General features: G+C 43.0%; 1 protein-coding gene and 1 long non-coding RNA gene across 4 annotated transcripts in view; one reads left to right on the top strand and one right to left on the bottom strand.

Annotated features, from left to right (window-relative positions):
* pou2f2b (POU class 2 homeobox 2b) overlaps window positions 1-11,433 on the bottom strand; it is a 95,828-nt gene extending 84,395 nt beyond the window's left edge. For all 3 annotated transcript variants that reach the window (XM_061777059.1, XM_061777056.1, XM_061777060.1), the window contains exon 1: window positions 11,301-11,433. In XM_061777059.1, coding sequence (XP_061633043.1) covers window positions 11,301-11,400 — 100 coding nt within the window. In that variant the 5' untranslated portion in view covers window positions 11,401-11,433. The remainder of the gene's footprint in view (window positions 1-11,300) is intronic.
* Window positions 11,403-17,656, top strand: LOC133479729 (uncharacterized). The gene is made up of 3 exons (XR_009789055.1): window positions 11,403-11,543; window positions 15,346-15,440; window positions 16,153-17,656. It is a non-coding gene; the product is annotated as an uncharacterized LOC133479729 (long non-coding RNA).
* The last annotated feature ends 4,429 nt before the right edge of the window (window positions 17,657-22,085 follow it).

Genomic DNA, 22,085 nt, shown 5'->3' on the forward strand with positions numbered 1-22,085 from the left:
TGCCTGTCACTGTACATCGATAGCATAGATAGATGATCAAGATAGTGCTCTAGGTCAAGGCAATTTCGATTAAAGACATTATTAGCACAAACACTAACAACTACATCCTGCCATTATCGATTAGTTGTGATATAGTTGTGAATGCCCAGACGGAACACTAGTGAGCTCAATTTTTTCAGCATTTAAACTAAAACATCGTTAGCATTTTTATTAATGTTCTCCCCAAAATAATCTGTTGTCCTGTAAATAAACAACCAAAACAGGCTTGTGTAAACAGCCAAGGTAAACTAACGACTAGGCTAGCTTTTTATTTTCTAATATTCTGGATGCCACTGCTGCCTCTCACAGGTCAATCTTGGTACCATGCCAAATCACTTCTTCTGGTTTGGGGTATGAAACTTAATATAAAATTGTTAATTGTATGGTGATCTCAAGTACACTACACACTACATAAACAATGAGAACAAATTTTATTATCATGTGTAAAGTCTCTTAAAATGTTTCAACATGTACGCCGCTTAAGTCATGTTTTTTTTTGTAAGGAAGCGCAGCAACAGCCAACAAAAGGGCGCCCGGACGCAAGAGAGACTGCACAAGAGAATTAGCGAGCAAGAAGGTGGTCGAGTACAGCAGATTAATTTCAGAACAGAGGCCGCCTGCCGAAAAGGAGGATGGAGAGCAGGAAGGATAGAGGGGATAAAGAAATGGGAGAATGCCGAGAGGAGGGAGATTAAACATGTATTCAACCCTCTCAAAAGGGCTGAGCTGCTTTTGGCGGTTATTTGTGTCTGTGTGTGTGCTTGTGCGTCTCAAGAGAGGACGTGTTAGCTACCTTCACTACAACTGCCGAGCATGACTCTCATCCAACCTCACTGTGAAGGACAGCAGTGGAAACCCAGAGGTTAATAGGACGCCTTCATTACCATAAATCTTATCAGCTAAATGAAATGGGGTATGGGGGGTGGAGCAGTAGAAGGACCCTTGATTTAGCCAGCCGCTATTCCGGGCTAAGGGGAGACACCCAATCAAACCTCTGGGTTTTATTGGTCTGTTTTATTAGCTAAATGTACTTGCACATGAGCGGGGTGCCAGAGGTGATAGCCTGTAGCAATCAACAACCAAAAAAAATAAAAAAAATTTAAAAAGACATGAGGCCGGTAAAACTGATTGTTGGCACATTTATGAGCGTGCTGTCAGCAAACCAACCGTCCAGACCTTCAGCTTTTGTTATGAAGAAACGAATGAAGCTCCTCCAACAGGGAGAATATGGATAGTGTTGATGCTTTGAAGCATAAGCAAAACCTTGAACCTACATTAGGGCTGCACAATTAATAAAATTTGAATCGAGTGATTTTAGCTGCCACGATTAAACGAGCCTGATTGTCGGTGATTTTTCACATTTAAAATGCGGCCACTGCGGCATATGAAAAGTGCTTGATTTGCAACAGTCCCTGCACCCGAGTCAGCCAGCCACCAGGGGGTGAAAGCATGGTTAAGGCTTCATTAAGCTCAGGCTACGCTCCCATGCCAAATTCAAAATAAAAGCCTAAAATGGCTTTGATGTCCAATGAGTAATATATGAAGCTTTTATTTTAAAGTTGGCCCTCTCAGCACGTTGGCAGAGAGACGGCATGTCACTGTAAGACACCGTAAGACACTGCCTTGACTTCAAATTTTTGGCTGGCCTGACCGCAATGAAAAAAAACCCTGGGAGCAAATAGAGACGGAAATCACAACTGTCGAGTTCTTTGCAGATGGTCAATGGTCAGAACAACGGAGACGTACCGTCCTTGACGATTCACTACATTGACGACGGGGATTTTCAAATGAAAAGTGTTATTGCCTTGTATGCATTAGTTGTATTTGCTTCCATAAGTTGCAATTTGTGATTGCACTTCAGTTGAATTCAGTTTGCCCTTGCTAAAGTTGAGTTTTTTGGGTACATTTATTTTTTTTATTATTATCTGTCATTTATTCTTATTTAAAGATTAATTTTGAACTGAAAACTGTTACTTATTGTTTGTTAAAAAGTAGTGCAATAAAAATAAAGATTTTTACCTAACATGAGGAATAATCATGATTAATAATTGTGATTACAATATTGATCAAAATAATTGTGATGGCCCAAATAATAGGGCCATAATCGTGAAGCCCTAGCCTAGAGTTATTAACATTCACCAAATTTGGTAGACGCATGTGTCCTGATGAACATAGTTCCAAAATCTGACATCAACAATCGACACCATCAATTGAGTCTGTCATGGCAGAACGTGCAGGCTGAATGACTGAGACTCTTAAGAAACACCTGCATTATTATTATTATTTTTCTAATACAAGCTTTTAGTTGACTGGTAGGCCCAATTAAATATTCAGCATGGTATATGACTTTTTTGGATTCATTTTGTTGTTGTTTTAGTACTGTATAATATTTTCTTTTTCTTTTTTATATCCTGTTTTTCACAGTATTGTACATTACGCTATAGTGTAAAGCACTTTTTTATCTGTGAAGAGTTCTATCGAAATGAAGTTTACCTTAAAAAATGTTTTAAGAAACCATGCCAGAAAACCAACACGTTCGCCAATTTTGCGAACACGTTTTTGCGAATTCAAGAAGAATCATGGGAAATTCACCCGATTGCAGCCAAATTTGACCCTGGTTGATGCTACATTATGAAGCATTTTAGCCTACGCTGTAGGATGCGGGCAGAATATGGTGGCAAAAGTAACGATTAGTTCCCTAAATTAGTGATAAGAATGGCCCAAAAGTTAAACCTTCTGAGTCAATCTACTGAACTCATCCTAAAGTATTGTGCGGGTCATTTTCACATTAAGGCCAATGATAAAATACATGCTGGCACAGTTGAGACTGGTAAGCACATCTGCCTCACAGTTCTGTGGACCGGTTCAAATCGCGGCCCCGCCTGTTGGTGTTTGCATGTTCTCCCCGTGCCTGGGTGGGTTTTCTCCGGGCACTCCGGTTTCCTCCCACATCCCAAAAAAAATGCATGGTAGTTTGATTGAAGACTAAATTGCCCGTAGGTGTGAATGTGAGTGGGAATGGTTGTTTGTTTCTATGTGCCATGCGATTGGCTGGCGACCGGTTCAGGGTGTACCCCTCCTCCCGCTTGAAGATAGCTGGGATAGGCTCCAGCACCCCGCGACCCGAGTGAGGATAAGCGGTAAAGAAAATGGATGCATGATGGATAAAATACATGTTGACAATGGTGACAAAGATCAGGCTTTCCCAATGGCCATAAAATGTCATACCGTCACTGCAGAGGATCAAAGTTTCTCCTCAATTGATATGGCAAGTAGGAATCCGGGCCTGAACTCAACTGTAGGGGTTCTGAACAAAACTGCCCAAAACTGACTTGCTTGATGCATCATCCACACGGAGAGTTTGAGAAATTCCACACCGCCACTAAACTCATCACAAAAGGCATAATTAGGATGTTTAGAATACCTCTAAATGTTGAGAAATGCTTGAAAAGTGAGCAGTCCGACAATCAAAATGCTAGGTTACACATTACACAAAAAAATAATAATAATCCTACTTCCGCACAATGTACAGTACATTTTCCTCGGTCTGCGAATGTCTTCTTCACAAAGTATCATAAAACTTGGTTAATTTGCTGTAGCTTAATCATGCTAAGCAACAAACAAAGCGCTCCAATGGTGGCAGCAATAAGCGCCAAAATCACCTAAGCAAGTGGTCAATAACCAGCAGGAGCTCACAACCTATTTTTCCCAGCCTTTGATTGGTAGCATGTGGCGAAGTCCACTCAAGGTTCTGATCAGGCCGGTTCACCACCGACCAAGTGTCCACACACAAAAACAAACAAAAAAACACAAACGCACGCACGCACGCACGCACAAACACACACAGACACACACACACAATATCCCCCCCTGTAGAGGTCAAGTACGTCTCCAGTTCTCTGTACGTATACGTCATCTGGATGCAAGTGAAGGCGAGAGACGACAATGGAAAGAAAAGCTATAAATCAATATCAGAATGGTGCTGGGTGCTTTGAATGTGTTGATTCCCACTGATGTGTTGATTAACTGCCTGCAACCACACACACACACACACACACACACACACACACACACAGTCCATTTACGGCCCTGTGCGTGTGCTCTCCAGGGTGATAGGTCTGATTAAGTGGCCTGCTCACCCGGCCTGTTATTAGGACTAATGCTGAGCTGTATTTCACTGAACATGGCTAACCAAAATTATTGCTTGCGCGAGTACTAATGCAGCCACAGGAGGGGAAACACTGTGAGTTCGCACAATTTGGATGCCTTGTGTCTCTCTTTGCGGGTGAAGTATTTGCACAAAAGGTCACTGCTTGGTAATAGTTATTAATATGCTAGTGGTTGATGCGCACGTGTGGTCTGAAGAAACTCAATAGCGCTTGCTGCTGCTAATGAGCTGTGGGACCTCATCAGCATTAATACTACATTAGCCACACATCGCGGCGGAAAAATTCCCTTCCAGACATGTAGCTATTGAGCACCTGTGCACATCCATTAAAGAGGTAAATGTAGACAGCATTAAAAGGGATTTCAAAATTCCATTGAACGGTACCATATACACAGAAGTTAATGTAAACAGCAGTAAGACTAGTCAACAACCTTATAACAATAAGTAGTCTACATATAAGCAGTTGAGAATGAACTAAAAATCGACCACCAATTATATATAAACATATTATACAGGGAATCAATATAAAGTCTACATAGAAGCAATTGAGAATGAACTTAACACCAGTCGCATAAACATTTTGCAAGGATACTGTACATGCAGATGTGAATGTTAACAAAAGAAAAAGCAGCAATAGTAGTCAGGAAAAAAACTAAACTTATCAATAAATAGTCTACTTAAATAGTCTAGATAAAAGCATTACATATTTGTTTACAATAATTTTGTACTGTACTGGGCCTTTTAGGGCCCGAAAAAAGCACAAAACATTAATTCTGTACTGTATAGTAATATTGGTGCATATGGCCACAAAAGAATGCTTCATTATAACAGACAATTGGCCGTAACGGACGACCCCCCGCAACTATTCGTCCGTTACATGCCGCTTCCACTGTATATCTCTTTTAAAATGGAAAAGGAATGCAGACTTTAAACTGAACTCTCTATCACCAGTCAGGCCATGAGCAGTGCGGGAGTGCATCTTTATACCACCCCAATGTGCGCAAAGAGCAGAACCAAAAGCTCATTAGCCACCGAGCATTCCACCATCAGTCTGCTCTCGTAGTCATATTCCACAATCTAATTCAACGAAGGGAAGAATCGTATTGTGACAGCAAGCGAGACGGGGAGTGAGCGAGAGGAGGGGGTGGTGGCTATGGAGAAGGAGAAAGGTAGCTTAATGCAATAAAGCATGTAGTATTGACATCTTTCTCGCGTCTATTGATTCTCCATTATGTCGCTAACAAACCCAGGTTGACATTTTGTCATTTGCAATCATGTTAACACTGCGACTCGCATGCCCCCCACCCCCTTCCGACGGGCCGATCCATGCCAGCGTGCACGCTCGTTCATTCGTTCGCCACGTGGGCCATCGCTCATACATAAATACACACAGAGTGGGCACAAGTGCACGCAATGCATCACGGAGAAATGGATGTGTACAATAGAATTGATCCTCTGTCTAAAAGTGGGGGAGGAAACCCTTTTGACTGACTAAATGTATGAACAAATAGTATGCAACACCCCCCCCCCGCCCAAAATTTTATTCTGTATATTAAGAACATTTGAGCGTTAAATTTTTTTTTCTTTTTAAAAGTTTCTCTTCAGGCCAAAAAGCTCACTCAAGTTTGCCCCATTTGAGCGCAACTGAATTTGAAAATGTAGCCCCTAAAGCCAGTTTCACTTGGCAACATCAAATTTGGTAGGTATGTCTACCATGGGCGGCACGGTGGACGACTGGTTAGAGCGTCAGCCTCACAGTTCTGAGGACCCGGGTTCAATCCCCGGCCCCGCCTGTGTGGAGTTTGCATGTTCTCCCCGTGCCTGCGTGGGTTTTCTCCGGGCACTCCGGTTTCCTCCCACATCCCAAAAACATGCATGAATTGGAGACTCTAAATTGCCCGTAGGCATGACTGTGAGTGCGAATGGTTGTTTGTTCCTATGTGCCCTGCGGTTGGCTGGCAACCAGTTCAGGGTGTACCCCGCCTCCTGCCCGATGACAGCTGGGATAGGCTCCAGCACGCCCGCGACCCTAGTGAGGAGAAGCGGCTCAGAAAATGGATGGATGGATGGTTTGAAGCAGAGATTTTAGGATTAGTTTGGCCAGCGGTCCTTCAAAGACATACGCTACCTCGAGGTTTTGTCGGATTTCTACCTAATTTGAACCGTATAACGTACTGTCGGGCGGAATCCTTGCATCGCCAAAACCATTAATTTTTAGGATATTCAAAAATACACATACAATACACATGACAAATATGTGATGCTAAATTAAAATCAAGTTTTTTTTACTATTGAGCATGGGTGGAGCATAGCAGAGAAGTTTGATGAATCACCATGAAAAACAAAACTCTAATAAATCTGCTCCACATTAGTCACTGACACAAAATTGGGTGGACAATATCAAACAGAGGTCCCAGACAGATAGCGACACTAAACTGTGAAGTTTTGGGGAATACACTATCTAATATAGATTCTCCAAGTCACTTAGTTCTGCCTCCTGGAAAGTTTGAAAACAAATTTTAAAATTAGCCCCAGACACCAGTTTCACCAATCGACACAAAAAAAAGTCTCAGGCAGGACTGAACCGGAAGTTGGTCATTTTAGGTGAATTTCGTGGCTCGGGCTTTGATGAACACCTGCTAGGGAATTAACACAAACGAGCTCCAATTGAAACCAGAAATTCGAGACAGATGGGCAACGCAAAGGTATACAGCTTTTTAGCCTATAGTGTCTAATGTGGACAAAGCATGGCATCAAAGTTTTATGATCATATCGAGAATGAAAAAGGGGTTTCTGGAGCGTCTTCATACATTTACAATTGCATGGTGGACTGGATCAAATGCTGTTGCAGGCGGTATATGGCCCACAAATGTTAACATGTATGTACAGTATGGAGGGAATGAATGGTGGACGGTATAAGATGGTGCTTAATAGTGCGTGACAGAAGGTGCATAGCTGAAATGAATGGATCTATGGTCTGTGATGTCCCATCATATCGTCTCAAGCCCCGTACCGTGTAGGAAACCCGCTGTTTCTCCAGCGTGTCCCATTAAACTTTCATACGTCTGTTAATGCTGATGGCTCCACAAAGCACTTGACTACACATACTGACACGGAGACACAATGCCATTAAAAATGGAACAAAAAGCTGGATCAGTTAAAGCTGCCCAGGTGGAAAAGAATCCAACATGCGTGTTTTTATGTCATATGACGGCCCATCTCTTTCATGACAGTGCACACCAGACCCCCGCTGTGCTTGAGGCCCATTCTAACATGAAACAGGGTGAAAGCACAAGTGGGGCGTCAGGGGCGGAGAAGGGTCAGGTGGTGCCGAGTCAAGCGCTCTCTGGCGCGACCTCTGAACCCACACAGCTACGAGTCAAAGAGCCGCCACCAGTTAAAGAAACCAGTAAAGTGGGCGCTCGAGTCAAGAGCTCCAGGAAGGGCCGAGGGAAAGGGTCTGCTTACCCGATGCCCTTTTCCCCTAAAAATGGCGTCATTATGATCTTTGTTATGAAAACAACATTTGCGCTTGAAAATGCAAACATTGAAGCTTTTGAAAATGGGTTGAGTTTTTTTTTTGCTTGTAAACGCTGCTGGTAAGTCAAACCGAAAAACACAATGGCTGTCATGTTTATGTTGCTCATAATAATGATTTTGATTAACATGTTAAAAATGGATAACGTCACTGTCCAGTGAAAAACGCTCATCTCTACATTTTGCAAGAATTTCTTTGAGAAAAAAAAGTTTAACATGTAAAACAAAAGTAAAATTTGCTGAATCTGGACAGACAGTATGCTCATTTGCACAGCAACAATAACACATAAGGAGTCTTCAATGAGCCTAACATGCATGCTTTTGGAACGTGCTAAGGAAGCAGGAGAATGAAAACCATGTATTTACAAACTTCACATGCATTTCTTTTCATCCACAAAAAACCTGTTATTACCGCTGTTTTGTGGAAAAAGAGAAAAAAAAAAACTTTACATCCAGTAATTCATCAGCCATTGATGATAGAGTCAGTTGTAAACCCAATGACAGGCTTACGAAAGATGTTGTCGTCGTCAGAGAAAAAGCACCTATCACCAAATTGTGTTTGTTTTTTACTTTAATACGGGTAACAAAAATATATATTTGCATTTGCTTTTTGTTCAGTATTGTTCTTAAAAGCCTGTGAGAATGGGTTTTGGCAATTTGTGTAGGAAGTGAAAATTGGGGGAAATTATCAATTGACTTTCTTCATATTTTAAATGGCAGAAAAATGTGCACTGAGCAGAATAAAGTTGCCTGGAGTACTTCTACTGTACCATAGCCTGGTTATAGCGCAACTTCCCATAGCTAACCAGTCATACAAGGATTAACAATCATAAATATTTAACTGTTTTAACATCAGATAATTGCTCAGGAGAATCTTTCAGAGACATCTGGCAATCGGGCCTTGCTGACTTTGACCAAAAGGGAGGACTCAAGACTCAAACTTTTACCCAGTTGCGTAAACATTAAGTGTGTGTTTCAAAAGAGCCTTGTTTAAGGGTGCGCGTTCATGAATGAAACCAAATTTTGGTGACAAAGCCTAGCCACTTGTGCTAACAGAATCAGCATAGCATAGTGAATCACTGTTATCCCATCATCTAGATGCCATCACTTTGCCTGCTTATTCCAATGGCTTTCCAAAGGCCAGGCGCAAGCTGCGGCAACGTAATGGCTCACCTGGCGCTTTTCTCTCACCTCTCCGCTGGGTTTTCCATCTCAGCCTCGTTTTTCACCTTGTCATCTGCTCTTACTTTCACCCGCTCCTATCTCTCCCTGCCTGCATTTTTTTTAGCTCCTTCTGACATTCGCAATTTTTCAGCACCAAAACTCCTCCTCCTTCTCCAGTTCTTGCTCCTTTTGCCTCGTCCTGGCTCCATCCCCCCAGTCCTTTCCTCTTAGAGATATGGCCCCACCATCATCCCACCCCCACCTATCTCATCACGGTCACACCCCGTGCACTGCTGACTGAGTGTGCGGGAACGGTGGCGATGCCCGGTGTGCGCCGCATCAAATATGCTTGAAGTGATTTGGAAATGAGAGGTGAGCCGTAGCGCCGTGAGGGGGTGGGGTGCCTGGCCCTTTAAGAGCCCATCTTCTCTGGCTTGCATTTATTCACCATTACTGATACCGTGCTTGTGTAAAAGGTGTATGTTACATCTGTACAGGGGGTCACTTGCCATGTTAACGCAGTAGTAAAGCCAGAATAACAGTTAATATATTTGTGTGATAACCCCTTCTGGGCCAGAAATCTAAAATAATCACATGAAAAACAATAAGACAGACAGTAACTGAGCATGCCTGCTTGTGCCGAGCAACCACATATGTATATGATGCTGCACAAACTAGTTCTTTGCGAGCCATTCATAAACGAAAATGTTATAATTACACTAAATATTTGTTTGTGAATCACTTCAGGGCCATATTCTAAAACAACAAATGAAAAACAGCAAATACGGAGGTAACTGATCTTTTTTTGTGCCGTGTCACAACGTATTCTTATGGCCCTGCCCAAACTAGTTCGTTGTGCACCGTTCATAACTACGAAACATCATCATTTCAATAAATTTTTGAATGAAAAACACTTCTAGGCAATAAATACAAAACAATCCAATGAAAAAGGCAAGAACAGTGTTAACTGAGCATGCCTTCTTGTGCCACGTGACCACATAATCTAGCACCGCTGTGTAAACTAGTTAATTGCTCACATTTCGTGACCTTTAAATGTCATAATTACAGTAAATATTTGTATTAAAAAAACAAACCATTCCGTAAATATAAAACAATCAAATGGAAAATTAAGTATGTCAGTAATTGAGCTTGTCATCCTGGGTCACGTCACGACATGTTCTTACGCAACTGCGCAAACGAGTTCATCCCGAGCCATAAAATTGAAAACAGCAAGTACGTCTGTAACTGAGCGTGCCTTCTTGTACCACATGACCACGTGTTGTTACGCCTCTGCACTGTTAGTAACCTCAAAATGTCTTAATTACAGTAAATATTTCTCAGAAAAACACTTCTAGGCCATAAATATAAAACGGTAAACTGAAAATCACTAAGTACGACAGTAACCAATTGTGGCTTCTTGTGCTGCATGAAGACCATCGTGAACATAGGGCCTCTTCTTAAGCTCACACTGTCTTAAAGGGTGGTCAACCTGCAGTGTGTGGATCATATGTGGCCTGCCGGAGTATTGGATCAGGCCACCATGTAATTCTAAAAAAAAAAAAACATAAAGACAACAACAACAACAACAAAGCATAATTTTCTGACCGGCTTATCCTCAATCAGGGTTACAGCTAAGCTGGAGGCACCATGTGACTTTGGGTGAAAGGTGGGATACACCCTGGACAATGAGAGTCAATGAGCGGGCACACACAGACATACAATCATTCACAATCACACATGAAAAACACTCATATCATATCTTTTATTTTTGTTAATCTTTTTCCCCCCCCCTATATTTAAAAACAAATGCAATAAAGCATCCATAACTGACGGGGACACAGAGGGACACGCTCGGTGACTTCTACCGCCATGCCTCCCTTTTGTGGAGCATCAGCCTACTATCACCACCTGCCGCCTGACTCCAGGCGCTCCAACGCTATCATCCCCGGCGTAGGAAGGAGAGCGGGGATGCCATCCCCGACAAGTCACCCATCAAGACAAAGTCAACTACAGCTTGGACATAACTTGAAAGAAATCACCAGTGAGGCAAATATTAATCATAAAACGAGGCAGAGAGGACAATTGCTCCTCTGCCTTGCTCCTCCGCGCGCCCCTACTACTATCTCCCCCTCGCGCTTGCTTCCAGCGGCCCGAGGAATCGATCTCCGCGAGGATCGATAAGTTGGCATGAATATTCCCTGTCTGCCGAGAGTCTAGTCGGGGAGAGACAAGGAGGCTGAGGCAGTGGATCAGAGGAGAACGACGGACACGCTTCTACGGGAGGACCGAACGGAAGCGACGCCTCGGGATGGAAGCGACCGAGCCACCGAGGCGGGGCGGAGGTGTCACATCAGCGGGGAGGGTGGAGGGGGAAGAAGTGAAGACGTCTTACCGGAGTTGGAGCGGAGAGCCAGGGGGGACTTGAGACGCCAGGCGCTGAGGTCAGGGGCAGCTCTCTGAAAGACGAACGGCACCGGCAAGGGGACAAACATGATCTTCCTCCGGCTTCGGCTTCTTTCTTTGGGTTCCGGTGCGAATGAGGAGGAGCCGGGGCGAGCTCGGTCCTCGCCGGAGTCTCGGCGCTGTCGGTCCGGCTTGGTCGGGAGGCGGTTCGGCGTGGACGGCTCGCCGCTTGGTGCGTACACATGAAGCCCTCCCCCGGCACTTTTATTGACTTAACCCGGCGTGAATGTGCATAGAAGCTGTTACGACGCTACACAGACGGATAGACGAGAGGGAAAGTTGGGTTAAAACGGCGAGGACTGCTCTTCTTTTTTGGGGAACTAAATAAGCCAACGTGGAGGCCCCTACCGTGATGCTAATATTAGAAAAAGGCGTGAAAACAGTCGCAAGCGTGCTAAGTGGGTTAGCTTTGATTATTAGCTTGAATAAAAGACACAAGACGACACGAAAACACCGTTCGCGGGGGTAATAATAACCCTTAAAAAAATGTCTTATTGTGGAGTTCTATTTGGTTTGGAGCTATTCATTTGGCCTACATATGCTTCAGAATACATTCGCTTTTAGCTATCTTTAAAAAAAATACAAATAAAAAAAAACGTAGAGAAACGCACTGGTTATTTAATTAACAGGCGCGCACGCACACGAGAGCGCGCACGTACGCACACACACACACAGCCACGCGGTCGTACCCGAATCTCCGCCCCTCTACCCCTCTTACGTCTAATTAAAACGCAATCAATCGATAGATAAGCAAACAAACAGCCAACCAGCCAAACAGCGGCGACCAGTCAACAACGAGGAGATCGGCCCGAGGGAAAAACAACTTACACTTCGTCCATCCGTCTGTGTGTATTGTCTCTTTTTAGTCTGGTTTGTTTTTGTTGTTGTTGTTTTTTGTTGTTTGGGAAGCCCCCCCGGTATGCAGCAGGCAGCTCACTCGACCCGCCTCCCTTGCACGATTGTAGCGATCTGCCACACCAGGCTGCCTGCAACATTGAGGCAGCTCAGGAGCCGCTACTACTCACACATCACCCCCCCCCCCCCCCCCCCCCAATCCCCTCTCCTCCATCTCCCTCGTTTTCACTAGCGCTGCAAAAGGTATCCTGTATCGATTTTTGCCCCCACCTTCTCTACTACTCTTAATAATACAGGCTATAATGATGCCAGCCGTGATCAGTGCATTTGAGGGTGGGTAGTGGAGCCCTGATAAGGGAATCCATGGTGATGCTTAACGGCTAAAACCCCACCATGCAACGCAATTAACTTATCTTATCGCCACCACTGTTAATAAGCCACCAGAGAAACAAGGCTTGCAGACATTAGGTCGGTGGATACCACGTTCATGTTTATTTTTATGTGTTAGGAGTATCTGTGGGTTAAGGTTCAATGTTATTTGTGCACCAAATGGCAAACTAAATTACTGCTTCCACGAAAAGACATTTTTTGAGGGGTGGGGGGGGGCTGTAAAATGCATCATGTGATTATAAGAATTTAAATTGAATTGTGACCGCTGATATGCTGAACAATAATTTCCACTTTCAAATGCTTGTTTTTAATATTTGAAAATTATATACAAATTTGAATCACAATAAAAAAAATTATTTTATTTTTTATTTTTATTGAAATTATGTCTACATCGTAAAACCTCTAACTGTACAGGCAATGTTTTTGCCCTACAAATATAAAAGAGACATTAAAAACTGCAAAAGAATACTAAATACAACTACAAAAAAGTAAAACTGCTCAAGACGCACAATAGCGTAGGAACAGTATAGCATTTACAGAGCAATACTGTCACCCAATGGTGATTTGTAGGTATTGGCTTGTAATATTTAATCACTTGTGTTGTACTTGGGAAAATAATTTTCCTACGTTGCAGTAAGTTCCATTTGCTGTTCAATGGTCATGAGTACAAACTTCACTTCTTGCCATCACTGATTACAGACAAACTTGCAGAGTTAATCCTATAGGTGCTCACTGAGCGGAAATTATTTTAGGTGTTTGAATTTGGACGTTTTTACTGTGTACTGCACTATAATCCATCCATTCATTTTCTGTAGCGCTTGTCCTAATTAGGGTCATAGATTAATTTGGGTGAAAGGCGGGGTACACCCTGAACTGGTCGCACATAAGGAAAAACAACCATTCAAACTCAGATTCAAACCTATAAACAGTTTGGAGTCTTCCATGAACCTGACATACACGTTTTTGGAATGTGGAAGGAAGTTGGACTACCCAGAGAAAATCCACGGAACTTCAACTCGGGCCCTCCTGACTGTGAGGCAGATGCGCTAACCATTACGGAGGGCCTGGCAGCACCTTGCATGGCAGCAGCCGCCCATTGGTGTGTGAATGTGAGGCTTTGTAAAGCGCTTTGGGCACTGTGATAGTGTCGATAACGCGTTATATAAGTGCAGTCTGTTTACACTGCTTACTAAAATACAGCTGTACCTTGACTTATGAGTTTAGCTCAATTTCCAATGCCATTAATCCGTTCGAGCCCCCAAAAAAGGCTGTTTTAAACAAGAAAAATAGATGTATACAGCCAACCAAAATAAAAGAGTGTAAAGAAATAAGAAGTGTAATTACTGTACGTCCTGGAGTATTTGTGCATTGGATGTGTCTCTTTAAGGGGGCGTGGCCTAGTGAATGACATCAGAAGCCGGAGTCGGATTGGCCGTTTTTTCTGCGTGTGAGCGCCTGGGTGTGAGTTGTGCCCTCCATCAGCTCCTTGTGACTGTTATCATTTTGTATTCGTGTGTTTGACAGTTTCTCCCATTTAGTAAAAGTGCATCGAAGACCGCAGCTCTTCTTGCCCACATTTAAGGACATTACAGTACCTTAATTGCCCTGTTTTTTTTTTTTTATCACTGCACTGTAAATGTTAATTCCTAAGCATCCTACAATAAAAAGCCTCATTCAATGGTAAGTAAGGACTTGAATTCATGTTTGAAATGCGCCAAAGAAACGGTTAGCAGAGCGCTTCCCTGACAGAGATCACCACCCAAATCGTCTTCCCTGCATCCGCTGCCTCCTCGTTTCCTCGCCTGCGACCTTCCACACCGTCAATTACTGGCCGGCATCAGTCAACGCCAGGCGCTTACATGCCAGATTATTGTCCATATAGATTTTTAAATAGAAAAATCTATACTTTAAACATGGCAGTCAATATGGGGGGAATCGATAGGAATGAGCCAGCATGTGCTGCCGCCTGCCTGCGAGTCCCCATCCAGTACAGTCGTGTATTGCAGGCCTCCGATTTCAACCTTAAACGCCGCAGGGTGATTATCGGATGTTTTTCATGGAATTATCGCTGAGGATGGAATAAAAAGGAGAGAGAGGGCTCGCCGGATTTCATCATCAGGGCCGCCGCGGATGTGCTGCCAGCTAAACCGGCCTTAATGAAGAAAAATGTCCTGCAGTGGACAAGCGGGCTTTATGGCAGCTCTCCCCGAGCATCATGTATGACAGATGACATCCAATGAGGAAGAGGAGGAGGGGAAAAAGAGGGAGACAGAAGTGACTCGTTGTCCTTCAAAGACCCCCTTTTTTTCTCCACAGGGGGAGTGCGCGTGCCCCCTTTTCCTCCCTCCCTCCCTCCCTCCACGCACTCCTTCCAGACAAAAGCAATTATTTCTTGTAGAATGTAGTGCGCTTGTGCGTGTTTGTGAGGCAGCGATGGAGGGAGGGATGGAGGGTGTGCCAGATTGAAGGGGGGGGGAATAAGACGGCATGGAAGCGGATGAGGAGGTGGTGTGTTGTACACCTACACAACATCCACCCACATCTTGGGTTGTGGAGAGGAATATTGTGCTACGTTTGACTTTTTGTCAATATACATACTGTAAATGGTGGTGGGGGTTACAGGTGGATGGTGGTCTATAGTGGGACACTGTGAGGCTCCCCTCCAGTTAAAATAAAATGGCCCCATTTGTCCATAAATAGCATTCATCCATTTTCTTTCTCCTGTTCAGGGTAGGGGTAGTTGGAGGTACCTACTACATCCTGGCCTGGTCTCCATCATACAAACAAAACAAAATGTGTACCAGATGAACGACCAAAGTCTCAGGTATATATTTTGTATTCATATCATTTTCAGATTTTGTTTCAGTGCAGAGTTATAAGCAATCTAATAGAGAGTGTGAACATGTGACAGGTTGCACACCATCGGGTAAATTGTCTCACTATATTGGGTAAGATGTCATACTGGATTTTGCAACTAATAAAACAAGAACACAATTATTGTTGTTTGCCTTTTTTTACTTGAAAGTGAACGTTGAAGTCAGGCACAGAAAATGTTTCTCATTAAGCTTGAAAAAGTCGAACATAAAAATTGAACAAACGTTAACAGAAAATATTATGCAACATCCACTGAATTAAAGTCCTTAGGAGCTGCTGGCACATAGTTCTCAAATGCCCGTTTTACCTTTCTTAAACTGAAAGTTAAAGATTAAACTGAATTACAAAAAAGAAAGTTTTGCTTCATTATGAAAGTACATGTGACAACTAACCCCAAAATGACTGAGACATTTTGCTCCAAACTACCATGATTGCCAATGCTAGCTTCATCTTAAAGTTATTTTAAAACGGAACAATGACTAAGGTATGACAAGATGCCTTAATCTCTCCTCGAACAAGTCCACGTGTGTCACTGCGAGGATTTTTTTTTATCTGGAAGAGGCCTATTTTAAAATATATAAAATTAAGTTTTTTTACTTTGGGTTGAACAAAAACGTTGATCGGCGCTCATCTCAGCTGACAATGTGTGATTCTCTTCTCAGACAGGACACGACCCCTGGGGCGCCAAGCCAGTGAGCCCATCCCGCGGGGGACCCAGCCAGGGGGATGCCACCCACTCCCCAGAACAGTCCCCTAGCCCAACTGAAGTGCCCTGACCAGTCCCAAATGGAGGGGCATGGGTACTGGACCACCGCCACGCCCAATACTCCAAGCGCCCTACCGCCCCCACTACTCCCGGAGACTACGGGGGCCCCAGCCAACGCAGGAGCCAGCTACCACCTGAAAAAGGTCACAGCCCGCCAAAAGTGAGCCCATGTTAAGGACCCGTCGTGAGTAGTGACGGGCGAGGGCGCCAGGAGAGGGGAGAAGAAGGCAGGGACCCAAGGAAGGGGAGGGGGGACCCCCATCTCCCCGTGGCCCGACAACCGAAGTGTGTGGGGGGGGGGGGCAGGCCCCAGGAGATATGTGACTACCCCCACCCACCCTATTACTATGGTTACCAGGTCCCTGTCTGGCAGCCATTATCCCTGCACCGTGATCGTGTGTGGTGGGGTGTCTTTTTATTTTCAGAAAATTTTATGCACATTTATTAAAGTTTATTTGGAATTTAAATATATAAAACTTTAAATGTTTTAATGGCATTTTAACAATTTTATTAAGCTATTACAAGATTAATTTTAAGTGGAGAATTATTCAACATAAAACAATGGATTCTGTTGAGGAGGTTTGTCGATATACAGTGGTGTCTTGAGATATGAGTTAAATTCATCCCGTGACCACACATACATAAAAAAAATAAAATAATTGTATCTCAAATCATATTTCCCCATTGAAATGAATGGAAATGCCATTAATCCGTTCCAGCACCCCCCCCCCCCCCCCCCCCCCAAAAAAAAACAATTGTGTTTGTTTTTAATCAGGATCTAGAATATTGTGCATCATAAAACGTAGCGTAAAATTAAATAGAATGTAAAGAATAAAACACTGTGCATCTTGATTTAATGCTGCAACCCATTTCAATGTGCTGTGCCTGCGTTGGTCACCGGGAGGCAGTACAATATAAGACGGCCATGCAGACACAAAGAAGAGACTTTTTCTTATCCTCCTACTACTGTGAGTGACTCAAAAACTATTGTATATTAGTCATTTTTCATAGAGGACAAAGAATATATGCCTCTGAGTATTGTTCTATAACATTTCTAAATATGTTACTCCACTGTTCGTGTTGAAATATCCGTTGCTTAAATTATCGATGTTAACCACGACCATCCAAATGATGTTTTCCATTTATGTTAGCATTAAGCTAAACTGACTCTCGTGAGGCAGAGCTATGTAGTTATTTAAAATATACGATGTGTAATTCTCTTTGTTGTGTTTAGTTTGACAGTAAACCTCAACTGGGAGTGGCATTAAACCGCTTGAAGCCTCTTTTTTTGAGGAATTGTTCACTATTTGCCAAACTGCTGCTTATTGTAAAGTGAGTTGAATTGAACTGAAACACCTCGAGATTACTTTTTACACCATTTAAAATATTATGAGATCTTTTTTTGTTGTTGTTGTTGTTGTTGGACCTTGAGTCAGAACCCATTTATATGTGTAAAAGAAAAAAAAAATCCCAAACTTAAAATTACACCAACACCTTGAGGTTAGTTACTTTTTATGTAATTGTGAAAATAAGGCTACAGGGACCCTCATGTGTCTCAGCAACACACAAACTTGGACTATAGAGTACAAGTACTCTATAAGAGCTGGGGCCACTATTTGATGCGATACGCTATGCGCTTTGATGTTGTCCATCTAAATTGGTCAGATTGGTTCTAGCTGCCTATAGGGCCCCCGCAGCCTTTCTTGCCCCAAAAGAGGCTTCTGCTCCCCGGGGACCCTGGAAGACCCAAGGGCCAGAGGAACGAGACACACGGACCGCTGTCATAGGGAACTTAACTCCCACCCAATCCACCCCCCACCCCACCCTCCATTCATTTTCACCATACAACCGCTGTTTCAAATATGCCAGCACATCTTTCATATTCGGTAATGGATGTAATGATGGCATTCAGCAATTATGGATGATTACGCGAAAATGAGGTGGAGGCATACGGTCTCCATAATCACTGATATTATGGTTTAAAGCACTGCCTTGTCTGTATACATCAGTATTATGGCTCTACGTTACACAAAGTAAAATCTTTCAATAAACAGGATTGTTGAAATTTTTGCAGATTTATTAAAAAAAGAAAAACTCAAACATCACACAGCCATAAGTATTCAGACCCTTTGTTCAGTGTTTAGTAGAAGCACCCTTTTGAGCTCATGCAGCCATGAGTCTTTTTGGGAATGATGCAACAAGTTTTTCACACCTGGATTTGGGGATCATCTGCCATTCCTCCTTGCAGATCCTCTCCAGTTCTGTCAGGTTGGATGATGAATGTTTGCAGCCATTTTCAGGTCTTTCCAGAGATGCTCAATTGGGTTTAAGTCAAGGCTCTGAAGCCACTCCTACGTTATTTTAGCTGAGTGCTTAGGGTCATTGTCTTGTTGGAAGGTGAACCTTCGGCCCAGTCTGAGGTCCTGAACACTCTGAAGAAGGTTTTCGTCCAGGATATCCCTGTATTTGGCCGCATTCATCTTTCCTTCGATCGTCCTGTCCCTGCAGCTGAAAAACACCCCCACAGCATGATGCTGCCACCACCATGCTTCACTGTTGGGCCTGTGTTGGAAAGGTGATGAGCAGTGCCTGGTTTTCTCCACACATGCCACTTAGAATTAAGGCCAAAAAGTTCTCTCTTGGAATCTTATTTCTCACCATCTTGGAGTCCTTCCATGCGGGCTTTACGAGTCTTGCACTGAGGAGAGGCTTCCGTCGAGCTACTCTGCCATAAAGCCCCGACTGATGGAGGGCTGCAGTGATGGATGACTTTCTAGAACTTTCTCCCATCTCCCGACTGCACCACTGGAGCTCAGCCACAGTGATCTTTGGGTTCTTCTTTACATCTCTCACCAAGACTCTTCTGCCCCGATTGCTCAGTTTGCCCGGACAATTCGCTCTAGGAAGGGTTCTGGTCGTCCCAAACGTCTTCCATTCAAGGATTATGGAGGCCACTGTGCTCTTAGGAACCTTAAGTGCCGTGGAATTCTTTTTTATAACCTTGCCCAGATCTGTGCCTTGCCACAATTCTGTCTCTGCGCTCTTCGGGCAGTTCCTTTGACCTCATGATTGTCATTTGCTCTGACATGCACTGTGAGCTGTAAGGTCTTATCTGTACAGGTGTGTGGCTTTCCTAATCAAGTCTAATCAGTACAATCAAACACAGCTGGACTCAAATTAAGGTGTCGAACCAGCTCAAGGATGATCAGAAGAAATGGACAGCACCCGAGTTAAATGAGTGTCACAGCAAAGGGTCTGAATACTTATGGCCAGTTTTTCTTTTTTAATAAATCTCCCCAAAAATTCAACAATTCAATTTTTTCGGTCAATATGGGGTGCTGTGTGTACATTCATGATGAAAAAAAATGAACTTCAATTATTTTACCAAATGGCTGCAATATAACAAAGAGTGAAAAATTTAAGGGGGTTTGAATACTTTCCGTACCCACTGTTTATGATCAAAATGACTTTTTCTCACATGACTTGCTGTGGACGATAAAAATATTTGAGAAAATAATGATTTTATGTCATTTAACCACTTATTACACATACAGTAGTTCGCAGAGCAGTGACTGGAACATGCCAAAAATCACATATATCCAATTTTTAAAAATTGGTAGAAAATGAAGGAAAAACATTTTCTAAGACTTATCTTTGTACTGGTATGTGTATAAGTGTTTGGCCACTTATAACAGGACCTCAGATTTTCATTATTCTGCTGAGTGATTTTGATGAGCACACCAAAGACACTTTATAGTGATATTGACCCATATATCGCCGATCACAGAAGGTAAACATCCATCCATCCATCCATCCATTTTCAGAGCCGCTTCTCCTCACAACGGTTGCGGGAACAAGGTAAACAATATTTGATATATGCTGGTTATTTTATTTAGAACTACTAGTAACAATTTGTATCCAATAATAATATTATTATTTATTATTGCTATTATACAAAAATGTATATCATGAGTTATGTAATGTCATATAATTACTTGACCCTACACTTAAATAAAATACTTTTTAATAACATCATTTTTATTAATTTTAGATATGTACATGAAAACTATATTTATCATTACCTTTTTTCATTGTTAATCACAATATTAAAATACTGCACTACAATTATAGCTATAATTTCAGAAAATGATTGCAGTAGTTTACATTATAATACTTATGCAAAAGTTATCCAGTAAAATTGAACATGTTTGATTTCACCGCGACTCCTTGGTGACCCAGCTTGTCCCCAGGAGACTCCAGGAGGTGTCATGGAGACGTCCCCCCAACCAGCGGAGATTCGAGTCGCCATCATGTCGTCAACTGGTCTCCAGGCCAGTGAGATAGGGGTCTTAGAGCTACATCTTTTCACCAATATAAAAATTTTATTATATGTTATGCAGTCCTACTGAGTGGGGGTGGTGTACTCCTATCGTAAGCGATGGCTTGTTAAGTGGTTTTTTTTTTTATGTTATACAGGCACAAAAAACAAATATATTCATGGAGCGCAATTGGGTGAACACCTTGCCTTGCATTGTTGCTGCGGGTCAGAGTGTGGCATGAAATATTTATCCAATCAGAGGGAGGCTGACGTTTCCTCAGGCCATACATTAGTCATAAACAGGGCCCGGCATTAGTCACATGGCGTGTTGCTTTCCAGTCCTGCATGCATTTGACTTCACATGTAGCAGCTTAAGCTTTGTAATGGTCAAACCATCCTCTTCCTCATCCTCCTCCTAATCATCATCGTCGTCATGTGTCAGTGGCGTGCTCATCCTGGCTCGCTCACGTCACGGCGGCAACGTTAAACGGCCGTGTCACGGTGACAAACGAGGCGGCTGAATTAAATTCTCACTCATCAATAATGCCGGCGCTCGTCAATCGATAGCGGGGGAGGCTAGCAGTGGCGTTGCCGGCTGTGTCAGCGGCCTAACGAGGGCCTCCATTAGAATGGACAATGCCCCCTCCCCATTGCCCCTGCCCACGCATCTCATATCCTCTGTGTACACAAGACAACAACACTGCACGATACAATAGTAACGTGAAGCCATGCCGTGACATGATGAATAGATTTGTCAAGATAATGTGGATATGATGAAGGGGCCTTTGAGCAACTTTGTGTGCTCTCATTGTCGCACTGTTCGGTATACAGCGTTCCCCCTTCCCCTTATGTCGAAGTTCATCGTCTGGGCCCACACTATTTCCCTTTTTTCTTTAAGTGATGACTTTGAAGGGTTTTTACAGTATACAGTGGTATAGCAGTTGAATTTGTTCCGTGACCAAGCTTCTAACTCTGTACAACTGATGTACAACTTTGACATCAAGACTCATACATATAAACTGGAATGAAAAAAGCTTTTGAACATCTGTCCACTTTGGTAGCTGATGCATACCTTTGAAGAAAACAACTTTTGAATAAATGCCCAGTATAGTGGTTGATGTGTAGCTTTGACGTCAAGACCCACACATACCGAAGAAAGCACCTTTTGAACAGCTGTCCACTGTAGTAGCTGATGCGTAACTTTCAAGAAAAACTTTGAATAAATTCCCACTGTCGTTGCTGATGTCCAACTTTGACGTCAAGACCCACACATACAAAAGAAAACAGTTTTCGATTCACTTTCCACTGTAGTGACTGATGCACAACTTTCACATTAAGAATCGTGCATGTAGAATGCAGCAAGTTTTGAATCTCTGTCTATTATACTTCGACTACTACTATATACTATAGTGACTGATGGCCAACCATGACATAAAAAAATCACACGTATAGCTATCCATTGTAGTGTACTGATGCACACTTTCGACTTCAAGACTCTTGTGTATAGCTGT

Source organism: Phyllopteryx taeniolatus, chromosome 6, assembly GCF_024500385.1.
Source record: "Phyllopteryx taeniolatus isolate TA_2022b chromosome 6, UOR_Ptae_1.2, whole genome shotgun sequence".
Lineage (NCBI taxonomy): Eukaryota > Metazoa > Chordata > Actinopteri > Syngnathiformes > Syngnathidae > Phyllopteryx > Phyllopteryx taeniolatus.